This window comes from Colobus angolensis, unplaced genomic scaffold (assembly GCF_000951035.1).
Source record: "Colobus angolensis palliatus isolate OR3802 unplaced genomic scaffold, Cang.pa_1.0 Scaffold69, whole genome shotgun sequence".
Classification (NCBI taxonomy): Eukaryota; Metazoa; Chordata; class Mammalia; order Primates; family Cercopithecidae; genus Colobus; species Colobus angolensis.
In genome coordinates this window covers 4,109,977-4,123,623 of record NW_012120598.1, presented here as the reverse complement: position 1 = coordinate 4,123,623, position 13,647 = coordinate 4,109,977, and the positions used below count along the sequence as shown (strand labels likewise).

At 35.3% G+C, this 13,647-nt stretch overlaps 1 protein-coding gene across 2 annotated transcripts in view; it reads right to left on the bottom strand.

Annotated features, from left to right (window-relative positions):
• The window catches only part of CYYR1 (cysteine/tyrosine-rich 1), a 111,044-nt gene that overhangs the window by 7,948 nt on the left and 89,449 nt on the right, over positions 1-13,647 (bottom strand). For both annotated transcript variants that reach the window (XM_011926485.1, XM_011926486.1), the window contains exon 3: positions 6,424-6,581. In XM_011926485.1, coding sequence (XP_011781875.1) covers positions 6,424-6,581 — 158 coding nt within the window. The remainder of the gene's footprint in view (positions 1-6,423; positions 6,582-13,647) is intronic.

Below are 13,647 nucleotides of genomic sequence, written 5' to 3'. Positions count from 1 at the left end.
TCACGTCACCTTTTTACTCTAATTAAAATCTGATTTTCCAGGAGAGGATGGCTTCCTCAGCAGCACTACCAAAGCAGAGCTATTCTTTTTCTCCCACATTCTACCACCTATAGGGCCAGGAGGTGCTCAGGCTGTTCATAATCTTCATAGCCACTTTTCAAACTATTATTTATTCTTAACTCTTTAAAACATTTTGTAGCATATAAGCCTTTTTTTTTTTTTTTTTTGATGGAGTCTCGCTCTGTTGCCCAGGCTAGAGTGCAATGGCGTGATCTTGGCTCACTGCAACCTCCCCCTCCCGGGTTCAAGTGATTTTCCTGCCTCAGCCTCCCGAGTAGCTGGGACTACAGGCACCTGCCACCATGCCTGGCTAATTTTTGTGTTTTTAGTAGAGACGGGGTTTCACCATGTTGGTCAGGCTGGTCTCGAACTCCTGATCTCATGATCCACCCAGCTCGGCCTCCCAAAGTGCTGGGATTACGGGCATGATCCACCATGCCCAGTCTGCCATGTGCTTTTTTGTAGTACATATGCCATGAAAAGAGAGGCATATACCATGCCTTTTTTTTTTTTGAATGGAGTAGGTGCCTTGCTATTTTGCCCAAGCCAGGATCAAACTTGAGATCTTCCTGCCCTAGCCTCAGTAGTAGCTGGGGCAATCTTATACTACTTCTTGTTATCAATATCTGTGGTCTGCCCTTCCCCAAACCTTCATTCACTGAAGACTTAACATCTGGCCTATGGTCTCTCTTTCCTCCACAACTTCTCTTATCATTCTTGTGATTTCAACATCCACCTAGCCCTGCCTCTCAAGTCCCTTGACTATTTTTCCTTCAAAATCTCTTCACCCTTGTTGTTGGCAATAACAGTGCTATTTCATAAATGTTAATTAATAAATCTGACCAGCACCCTTTAGTATCTTTCTGGAATACTCATTCCACCACGTCTTGAACCTCACCTGCATTTCCAATTTACTAATGGCAATTTTAAATGAATTCAAACTGATGTCACCTCTTTCCTGTCATGGTGTCCTTTGTTATTCATCATTGATTTATGGGCCATCACTAAAATTACTCTTTTGCACCTATTGTCAATGTTCTTATCTCTTTCTCCATTGCCTGGAAGAACCCCAACCCTTATTAAACCCAACACTTTGGTTATCCTGGATCAAGAGCTAGGAGCTTAATGTGACTAGAGAAAAATGCACAATCATGCTGAATGATTTCACTTTGAGTAAATGACCATTTTCCTAAGTGTTGTGGCCTTTGCCCTTGCTCAGAAGCTATACATTTCTTTGGGCATCTTATACTCTTCATTTTCTGAGATTCCCGTTTCAGGCTTTTTTGTTTTCTTCTTAACCTCAAATACCTCCTCAGTTTTCTTCACTCTCAGCAGAAGACTTGCTTCTTATTTCACTGAGAAAATTGGCAAGAGCAAAAGAGAACATCCTTTGACCACCAAATCTACAACTCATTGAAACTGTGTTTATGTACTTACTGCCTTACATATGCTGTACGTGATAAAGTGTCTCTGATCGCGCTGTACATAATGAATTGTCTCTGATCCCATCAAAGGCTAGCCCCTCTACTTGTGTAATGAATGCCTCTCTTCCTCAGACTTAAGGACGCTGATTTTCAACAATCCCTTCTATCTTCTGTATTCATCAGTTTCCTCCTTTATCTTTACCATCAGTGTACTTGCAAAATACAAGTCACTACCGTCTGGACTTCTCAATAAGAAACAAACAAACAAAAAACAAAACAAAACAAAACAAAACCCTCTTGACTTAATGTCCGTCTCAGTCTTCTCTACCCATTTTATAGCAAAATTTTGTACTTGCTAGTTCTACTTCATCATATAATATACTCATACATTTTGTCTGCAGCATTAATTCTGTAGCCATAGTTAATATGACATCAAAGAAGGTTTTCTCAGTTCATGTTTGAATTCTCTGATTTGTACTAAAAACGTTTGCCTGGGCGAAGACTTGACCACATTAATGTATCCATTTTGTTTCATTCCAGTGTCTTCAAGGTGAAGCCATTTTCATAGTCACAATATTATTGTAGAGAATCTTTCCAGTATGCATTTTTGATGTGTAAAGAAGTTACACATCACATGAATATTGTTTTTAATATTCAGTACAAACACAGAAGTTTTCTTTAGTATGAGCATGAACTTGTGATCTCTAAAATGGTCTGATGAGTACTCGAAATTCTTCCCATGTCATTGCACATACTAATAAGGTTTCTGTCATGTGTGACATCAGTGATGCAAATGGGGTATTTATTTCTTAATGAAGTATTTCCAAGAGACTTGGAAGACTACAGGCCAGTTGTTTTATTGAATGTTCCTCAACTTGGGTTTATCAGATATTTTCTCATGCTGAGATTTAGGCTGTGATCTTCCAGGTGGAACCTACATATATGAAATTGTGTTGTCCTCAGAGTAACACACTCAAAGGTGCATGATCTTTATCTGTCCTTTAGTAACTGTAAAGTTACTATTTTTCACCTGATAACTGACAAGAAGTCTGGTGGACACTTTAAGACCTGCAAATATCCTTCTCAGCACATTTTCCTCTAGATTTAGCATCTGTTGATGATTTTGGACTAACTCTTTCTTTATGATGGTTTTAAAATAATTTTTTTCAATTCTATAACTCCCTTCTACATTTATTCTTTGACATTCTTCTGTTAGGGAGAGCCCCATTCCCCTCCCCAATTGTTTGCCTATCCTATCTATCATCTGTCTGTCTATCTATCTATCTATCTATCTATCTATCTATCTATCTATCTATCTATCTATCTATCTATCATCTACCTACCTACCTCTATCTATCTATGTATCATCTATCGTCTTCAGAGTAATATACCTCAAATCTCAATTTTCTTGATGGCACTGAATCTCTTGCTTTCCTTTTGTTAGCGTTTGACTTTTATATCTTTGCCAAGCCTTTTGTTACAGTTTTACTGTATCATTTTGTTTCAGATGTGTAGATCCCAAACCTGCTGTAAGACAAAGGTTACTATGATCACTTTCCTTTGTTTACACTGAAGTTCTGAAAAGTAGTTGAAATGGAAAACTTGAAAATTCTTATCAATTTAAAAAATAATTGCAATTAAAGAGGACATCTGTTCATTCTACCCAATATGGCAAGAATAAAAAACTTTTGGAAGGTCACTGTCCAACATAGAGTCAGGGATGACAGCTGAATGACACTGCTTTCACCTCGTGTAGAGTAATAATGTTCACTTTAGGGCTCCCCACTGTACACTTTCACCTTTGCTAAATTATGCTCTCTGCATTTATCTGACCTGTGGGCTGTAGGACTATACAATAAGTTGGGTTGTTATCTCAATTATCGTAGGGTTAATTAATTAGTGTGGATAAAAGCATTTTGTGTTTCCACAGATAAAAGATTTGAAAAATATTAAATACTATTATGTGTTGCTTCCTAAACCTTTAAGCAAAAGCTTCATTAGCGACTTTGAGAAGGAAATGAGATGTAATCATGCACATTATGTTTTGAAGACCTAGTCTTTTTGGCCGTAAAAATGTTTTCAGCATGAGGTTCATTATGTTTCTTTCATTATTCAGTTCTGAGAAGAATGCATTTAATAAAAATGCAACATATTCCTGTGATCTGAAAGTATAAATGATGCTACTATAAAGTTTAAAAAACATGTTTCCATCTGCTAAGTGAAATTTCAAACCCAAGAAAACATGTGACCTTACATTACTATAGTGACATTTAGTATCTTCTAACTTTATTCAAAATTTGAACTTACAGAAAGGTAAAATAAAATATTAAACATTTTATACAAATATTTAAACATTACTTTCAATTAAACTTTTTTGATCAAGCTAATGAGTATCTAGAATGTTATCTGCAAAGCAATTCTTTGTACCTTCTCTACAACTGATGTCTTTACTTGACTTTCTTTTGTTTTTCTCTTGGGTAATGGGTAGACCAAGGGAAAAATTGACAGGTATAAATAATAATAAAAATAATTCCATCTATTTTTTCCCTTATATTCCAACATCTTTACAGTAACCCTATCAATATTCTTGCAAGTTGGGAATACTTGAAATTGCACATTGCTTTTGTAGTGAGTACATCCCAGGGTGAAACTTAAAGTCAATTCCCTAGGATACTGATATATGATTAAATCAGGTCTTTTCATGAGTTGTGTTTATCATTCATTCAGCTGAGTGCCCATTATGTGCCAGGCCTGGTCTTACATGCTTGGAATAGAGTGTTGAACAAAATAGACCAAGATCTCTGCCTCATGGAGTTCATATTCTAGGAAGAGGAGATGAACGATGAACAGTCAACATAATGATTAGCTAAACTATACAATATCTTAGAAGATTAAAAGCACTCTGGATAAAGCAGAGCAGCAGAAAGAGAACTGGGATGCTGTCAGGAGGGACGCATTACAATCCTAAATAAGGTGATCAGGGCAGACTTCATTCAGGAGGTGACCTTTGATTAAAGACTTCAAAGAAGTGAGGGAATCAGTATTCTAGGCAAAGCCCTATGGTGGGAGTGTGGCCTTGTGAGTTCATGGAACAGCAAGGGAAAAAATGTGACTGGAGGCAAAGTAGCCAGGGAGACAGTAGAAAAAAAGGAGGCCTAGGAAATAAAAAGAGCAGTCAATTCATGCAGTACCTTGAAGGCCTCAGTAAAGAATCTGCCTTTTACATTGGATAAAATGAAGAACCACATGCTTTAGTGCCTCCTCTGTGGGAAATGGGGAACCACTGGAAGATTTTGAGCACAGGAGTAATACGATCTGACATCTACTTTAAAAGGTTCACTCTGGCTACTGGGTTGACAATAGACCCCAGGGGGCAAAGGGTGGATGCTGGGAGAGCAGCCAGGATGTTATTAGAGTAAAGGAAGTGAGAGCTGAGGAAGTTCTCCAACTGGGGGAGTAACAACATCTACTTCTCACTGTGAGAAGTAGTCAAAATACTGTATTTTGAAGGTAGAGCCAAGAAGTTTTCCTGGTAGAGTGCATGGTTTCTGGTCTGAGCAACTAGAAGGATAGAGATACCATCAAGTGAAATGGTAAAGGCTGTGAGTGGAGAGGGATTTGGGGAGAAATCCAAAACTTGGATCAGAAATCCAAGTTTAGACATGTCAAATTTGGGATATTTATGAGACACTCAAATGGAGATGTTCGATAGGCACCAGGATAAAATGACTTGGTTTGGACTGGAGATACATAACTTTGGGAGGTATTAGCATATAAATGGCACTTACTACCCTGAGGTTGTAATACTCCATCCAAGCAAAGAGGTAAGTGTCGATACAGTATGGAAGAAAAGACAAGACTGAGCCATCAGGTACTCCAGTATGAAAATATTATAGAACAAGAACTGACAAAAGAGGAACAAGAGGAATTATCATACTCATATTGATCTGAAATTTGCTCCCTCAAGTTGAAGATGATATAGGAAAAAAAAGTTGACAGAGGAAGGACAGTACAGGAAATTAATACAAATACAAAGCACAATTACATGTAGAAGGTACTCTGTTCTTTTCCTGTAGAGACAAAGAAAGAAAAGACATGAGTGTGGATAGGAAATTAACTTCCTCAGGGTGTGTTAAATTTAGAAATTGCGTGCCTTTTATACGTCAAATTTTACATGCACAGATTGATTTAGAAAGCATTACTGAAATCCTTTAATGCAAAATGCAATATTTTGTTTATGAAGTCAGAAGTACTCAATATATTTTTATATATGGAACTTCTAGCATATTCTCAGTAAATATTTGTCAAATTATTAATATATTACCCGTGCTCTTTGTTGAACTTTTTTTTTTCTTTTGTAGTTTTAGTAGAAACTGAGTTTCTCCAAGTTGGCCGGGCTAGTCATGAACCCTTGCCCTGAAGTGATCCAGCCACCTTGGCCTACCAAAGTGCTGGGATTACAGGCGTGAGCCACTGTGCCTGGCCTGTTGAGAATTTCAGTATCATGTTTAAAGTTGTTCTCTTGACGTAATGAAGATATATGAAAATTTTCTTCAATACTTTTTCTCAAGACATATATATCTATTGGATCAAATGCCAGTTTATTGAGACATACATTATACTTTATAATTACTTGTCAGTACTCACTGGCAGGTAGACACAGTGGGTGTGAATTGCCTATTTATCTTAATTCTGGCTGACTGGCAATTGTAGTCAATGAAACAAACATTGAAAATATGAATATCTTCAAAAAAGAAATAGATTCTATTACCTGGATCTAAATAATCTTGATTCAGCTAGAACTTCAATCTATATGTACCTAGAAATACTCTATGAAATTGGAGATGCTTTTAGTGACTATCTAGAATGTTTCCTTCTCTCTGAGGAGCAGAGGATAACTAACAAATCTGAGCCTTCGAGAGTCAACAGTTTAGCTCACCAGGATAGGAGGAGACGGTGTTGATGTGAGTTGTCCTGAGGATGCCCACGCGGGTCGCCCTATGGTTCTTCATGCACATGCAGATGCATATGGCAATCCCAGCAATGACCCCCATGATAAATACTATTCCAAAAACAATGCCCGCAATCGCAGTGCCCCTAAAAAGAAAAACAAGTACATTTACTCAAAAGTCTTGTAAGCATTCTTTGGACTTTCTAGTACTGCTCCATGATTATAGAACAAGTGTTTCCTTACAAATGTTCTTAAGGATAATTTTTTTTTAACCCAGAAGTTCCCTGAATTGGTAAAGCAAATAGTCTGTATTTCAATAGATATGAAAAAGTTATAAAAATCCTCTTCTAGCACAGTTGACCAACTCACCATTCAGATTCTGGTTCTTAAAATTCATGGTTTGATACAAAACACAATTCTTTAGATATGCTCTCCAAAGTAACAATTTTAAAAGCCATTCTGCTGTGTATCTAAACAGTAAATAATTTATCTATTGGGCATAGCATGCATGTGTTTAATGAAAACAACTTGGTAGATGTCAGAATATTAAGGGAAATTTAACACTCATTCCTGATTAACACTCTTCATAGAACAAGAATATTTGTTTCTTAATAAAAGAAAACCAAACCAAACTTCATAATTTTAAACTATCCAGAGAACATTATGACAAACAAGTATCCCATTAAATTCAGGAAGAATGTAAATAAAACTTTGATTTCTACTAATGTTAATGGTTTCTTTCCCCTAAAAAGTTTTAGCTCATGCAACAAAACCATAAATAGAAAAAAAGCTGAACAGCATAAAAGAGTCAACATTATGATTGTTTGTGGGGAATATAATTTGTAGGTATCTACATTTTTCTGTTACTTTGAAAAGCAATGGGGAAATCTTTATCAAAATATAAATTTTGACCAAGAAGCATCATTTTTAGCAATGCTCCCTAAGGAAACGTAGCATATGAGCATAAATATTATAACAAGGATGTTCATCACAGTGTTGTGGCTAATAGCAAAATAGGAGAAACATCCTAATGTCCGTAAAAAGAGGACTGACAAAAAAAATCATCAGAAAATGAATCTTACATATTGATTAAAAAGGTCAAGAGATCCACATGGATTGAAGTGAAATGTTTCTGATACATGGTTAACTTAATAGTAATGCTATTACTATTGCTAGTAATTCATATCCATTCAATTAATTAGTGTTAGCTTCCAGCTTCATCCATGTGCCTGCAAAAGACATGATCTTATTCTTTTTTATGGCTGCCTAATACTCCATGGTGCATATGTACTACATTTTCTTTTTCCAGTCTGTTGCTGATGGGCATTTAGCTTGATTCCATGTCTTTGCTATTGTGAACAGTGCTGCAATGAACATTCACATGCATGTGTCTTTATGGTAGAATGCTTTATTTTCCTCTGGGAATGAATTAGTATTAATTGAATACTAATTCAATTAATTAGTATTTTCAATACTTACTAGTATTGAATGCTAGTAATTAGTATTGAATGCTAGTAATTAGTATTGAATGGAAAAGCAAGTATTAACAGGATGCTACCAGTAATAACGGAATAATTGCCATGAGGTAAAACTGTATTTCTATGTATCAAGTTTTTTATTATCTATAGTGATCATCTTGTAAATATGGAAAAATAAAAATACTTTCTCATTTGCATATTCACCAAAAGCAACCACTTCAACCCTTTCAGTTATTTTTTCTAATGCCCTTTCTCCTATTTCTCAATATTATTATTACATTCTTTAATTTTTTTTGTTTTTACCTCTAACAGTATTTGGGAATGTAGATCTCTCAGACAAGCTTTATCGCTGGTTAAATCAGTCTTCAGTATTTACATTACCATAACTTTGCTATCTGCTGAGCCAAGCAATGAATCCTGGTTACCTTTTACAAATTATTATTGCATTTCTTTTACAACTTATAATTTTTAAACAATTTCCATGAATTTTAATTTTTCCATACACATATTGATATCCACTCCTTGCAAAAATTCCTAGAAATCTTTCCCACATTATCAGTAGCTTTTTCTTACTCAAACACAGTAAAATAGCTTATCAGTTCTGTTCTGTTCCCATGACGATTTCCTTCTTACAGCAACTAAGACTCCTGACTGGTTGTTCTGAACCTGGAACTGTTCCCCTTGATTCCTGTTTGGTGGTCCTCACATTTAGTTTCTGGACCCAATTTTTGCTAATTCTTGGTGAAATGCATTGTTTGTTGAAGCACATTCCTGAATGGCTTCTTAAAAATGGACTCAAAGGAAAGTAGATTTTTCAAGTCTTCGAATGCCTGAAAATGACTCAATGCTTCACTCTCACGTGACTGATAATTTATCTATGTATGAAATTCTAAACTGAAAGAGACATTATTTCTTAGAAATATGAGGGCATTGCTCATTGTCTTCTAGAATTTGGAGCGGCTGTAAAGAAGTCCCATGGCATTATAATTACTTTTCTTTGTGTGATACTGTTTTTTCCTTCTCTGTCTTTCTGGAAGTTCTTAACATTTTCTTTTTACTCTTGGCATTCTAAAATTTCATAATGTGCCTGGATTTAAAATATATATATTTTGCCAGGTCCTTTTGATTCTTTACGTTCAGAGGCTCATGTCCTTCACTTGTTGAAACTCTTCCATACAATGTTAATTTTTTCTTCACTATATTCTGTGTTCTTCTTTCTGGAAACCCATTCTGAAATAAGCTTCTGAACTTTCTGGATTGATTCTCTAACTGTTTTTTAAAATCCTTTTTAAAAAACTACTTTCTGGAGAATTTCATTGACTTTATCTTCCAAAGTTCTACTAAGCTTTAAATTACAGTTATCTTATTTTTAATTTTTGGGTGCTTTATCTCATCCTCTATTGCACTCCCCTCCCTGTTTTCATTGCCTGTGTTTCTTCCGTTGATGCAGTCTTTTAATCTTTGAAAGCACCAATGATATGTTCTTTGATACTTTCTCCACTGTTTGTATTTCCTCGTCCTGTCTAGGTTCTTTTTTATTGATTGTTCATTTGATCTCATTCATGTTTGATGTTTTCTTCAAATGTCTGGTGATCTTTGAATTCTCTCCTATTAAAAAAAAAATGCTTGAAGTAGCTACTTGGAAGTTTAGTGTGCAAGCCAGAATTTGACAGGTGAACTCCAAGGAACAGGACAAACTTAGATCAGTCTCCATAGATCTTTTCCTTGGGGCTATTCATTTTTCTCCATGAAAGGATTCTCCAATTTCATACTTGGGGAGCATCAGCCCCACTGCCAGTATCCCGGAGCTTGGCGTTTTACTTGTAAGGATAGGAACTTTCATGAAATCCTTATGCTTTCATCTCGGAGACCCAGTCTCTGGCTCCGCTTTGACTGCTGTCTTTTGGGTTGCACTGTGGAGGCTTACAGGTTTAAGTCTTCACAAACCATTCTTTGTGGTGTAAAAGCATGATCTCTAAAGGCAGATCACCTAGGTACCAACTATAGCTGGGGAACCTTGGGCATGTTGCTCAACCTTTCTGTGCCTCAGTTTCCTCATTTATAAAGTGAACGTCAGTTTGGTGCTCATTTGACTCTCCTCCCAAATTTCTTGTCATGAGTCTTGTGCTCCTGGAATTATCTGTTGGATAAATAGGTCCTTATTCTCAGTGGTACCTGAACATCGTTCCTATACTTTTCTGGGACTGGCCATAATTTCTTACCCCAAACCACTGGGGCCAGATCTGTCTCATAGTCAGAAATGTTCAGATTTTGTAAAGAAAATATGTACACTACACATCGTAAAATATACCCAGGGGCAGCTAGGACAGCATCTTGAGAACGTTTACATTCCTACAGTGAAGGTGGGAATATTGACGCTGTTAGATTATGTGGGAACTAGACAAAAGCCCCAGGTTTGTTCAGGTCAAGTCTGGCCACCAACTGACCTTCATCTGCAATTGTGAAATCCTCAGAAAACTCTGAAAAGTGAAAGTGCACATAAGGGATTGTGAAGCTATATTTATACTTTCCAGAGGATATTTTTCTCTCTAACACTTTTCCCCACTCACATACAAAAATACAATGCCATTAGGAATATCAATAAACTTCTTTAAAATACTTCTGTAGGAATTTTTACTTTGTTATTAAGATGGCAGAATGTGAGACATATTTGAATGTGTTGCTATTAGTAATTAAATAATAGCAGAGTCTAGTAGTTTAATAAGTCTTTTCAAGAAAAAAGATCTATGAAAGGAGATAATTTGAAGTAAGAAAACTAAAAGTAATCTGGAAACTTCCTTTATTGTAAGTTTCAGGTCCAAAGAAGACTAAACTGGAGGACTTAATTTATGTTTCAGAAATAATCAATGGCCCAGTTATTCAGGCACAGAGTTTCCAAACTATGCGTTATGGAAGCTGTTAAGATATCAAATTGGGACATATTTATATTCATTAATTCTTTTCTTAAATAGAGGAAAGTAGAAAATTAGTCACATTTTGTTTCCTTGTTGGCAGCTCCTGCAAAAATGCCTGCTCTTGAGGTCAGTAATGAGGTTGCAACTAATGTATTAAATTAGTTTTTTTGATTAAATCATGATGTTGGTGCCCTTGATCCTTTGATACCCATTAGCAATCATAAATTAGTTATTTAAGACATGGCAAGTATAAAATTTACAGCAATATTTACTTTGTAATTAATAAAAAGAAACAATAAACAAATAGTCACCTTCCTGCATATAAATAATTGGCTCAGTCAACTGTTGGCAAGTGAGAAGCTATTAATTTGAAAAATCTGGCATCATTAAAACCTTGAAAAAAATTTCAGAGAATGTATTTCTTTTAAAGCAACGCTTTGCAAGGTTTGCACATTTTCCTCTCCTTTTAAACTTTTATTTTAAAATAATTATAATTTCACAAGAAGTGTAAAAAGAGTACAGAGAGAGCTCATGTACCCTTCACCCAGTTTCTCCAAATGGTTACATCTTAAGTAACAACGGCACAACATGAAAAGCAGGAAATGGACATTACTGTAAAGTGTATGTATAGTTCTATGTCATTTTATCACATGCACAGAGTGATATAACCACTACAGCAAGCAAGGTACAAAACTATTCCATCATCATAAAATATTTCCCTTTTGCTATTACTTTGCTTTACAGTCATATCCAACATGCCTTCTCTCTGCCATCAGTAACCCCAGGCATCACTAATCTGTTCTCCATTTCTGTAATTTAGTCATTTCAAGAAGATTATACAAATGGGATCATACAGCATGTGAATTTTGGAGATAGTCTTTTCTCCCTCAGCATAATGCCTTTGGAATCCATTCCAGTTTCTGCATGTATCAGTAGTTCATTCCTAGATGAGTAGTAGTCCATGATATGGCTATAACACAGTGTGTTTAACCATTATTTATTGTAGGACATTTTGGTTTGACAAATAAAGTTGCTATAAACAATCATGTACGGATTTTTGTGTGGACATAACTATTCATTTCTCTGCAATAAATGCCCAGAAGTGCAATTACTGGGATGTACGATAAATGTATGTTTGAGTTGTAAAGAAACTGCCAAGTTATTTTCCACAGTGAGTGTACTATTTTGCATTCCTACCAACAAGGTATGAGAGATCCTCTCTGCATCCTTGCCAGTATGTAGTTTTGTACATTTTTTTTAGCTGTTTTAACAGATAAAACATTACGTGTAGTGGTAGTTCATCATGGTCTTAATTTGCATTCCTGTAGTGGCTAGCAAGGTTGAACATCTTTTCGAAAGCTTATTTGCCATTCATCTTCTTCAGTGAAATGTCTACCCAAGTCTTTTACCCATATTCTAATTGGATGGCTTGGTTATTTTACTGTTGAGTTTCTGAGAATTATTTGAGTCCTTTATAAAATACGTAGTTTGCAAATATTTTTACTGGTCTGGAGCACATCTTTTCATCCTCTCAACAGTGTCGTTCACAGAGCAAAAGTTTTTAAATGAAGTCTAATTTACCATTTTTTTCTTTTATGTAGGAACTTTTCACTAAGCCCTAGGTCCTGAAGACTTTCTCCTATGTTTCTTTCTAAAAGACTGATGGATTTACATTTGATATTTAAACCTATGATCTATTTTTGTTTAATGTCTGTATGAGGTACTAGATTTAGCTTGAGGTTCATTATTAATAGCTTATTTGGCCTGTGGATAGCCAACTACTTCAGTACCATTTGTTAAAAGCAGTCCTCATTCCCTCATTGCATTGCTTTTGTACCATTGTCAAAAATCAGTTGGCCTGTGCGGGACTGTTTCTAGGTTCTAATTTAGCTAATTTTTTTTCTTTTTTTTGCAAAATGAGATTTTATAATCAAGATATTAAACGTATCTGTGGTGGCTGAAATAATCATATGAAACTGTCTTTTATAACAAAGCTCAGAGATAATATATTTTATTCCATAAATAGTTTTTCATGAGTAAAGCAAGATTCTGATAATGTCGCCATGTTATAGTAACACTTTTAGGCTTAGCACTGCTATGCAGCAGCTTACTAGTTATCTTGATGTGGTTTTGCTATTAATATTAAATAATGTTTAAGGAAAATGGCAGATATGAAAAGTACACCAGTGTAATATTTCTCTTCTTCTTGGATATGACCCAATTTACAAATGCATTTTATAAAACTGTAAATCAAAGGGCTTATGAATATTCTATGTAATAATTTAGTAACAGCAGTCCCAATAAAATAGAAAAATTAAAAAGGCCATGCAGATATTTGACATCTATATTTGATACCAAACAGATATTTGATACCTATATAAAAAGTGGGGAAAATTCTAGAATATTTTTGTTAGCAGAAACTTCCATAGGGAATTAAGAGTTTGAAATAAAATACCTTTACCTTTGAAATAAGTCAAAGGTAAATGTATCAGAAGAGAGAGTTTTCTGGAAAAAGTAACCATAACTTCAAAAGAATAAACTTAAAATGGGTTTATTTCTTATTAAAATAAAAAAATAAATTTTAAGTGAAGCTAAAGCATTTTTATCTTTTGTTATAAGAAGGGAATATTTAGTAGACTTATTTATTTGTGATGATACACATGAGATGAACTAAAGCAATGATAAAAATCCTATTCCAACTATAGGGCTGAAAGTCGACTACATACATGAGAATAAATCTTTTTTTTGAGACGGAGTCTTGCTCTGTCGCCCGGGCTGGAGTGCAGTGGCCGGATCTCAGCTCATTGCAAGCTCCGCCT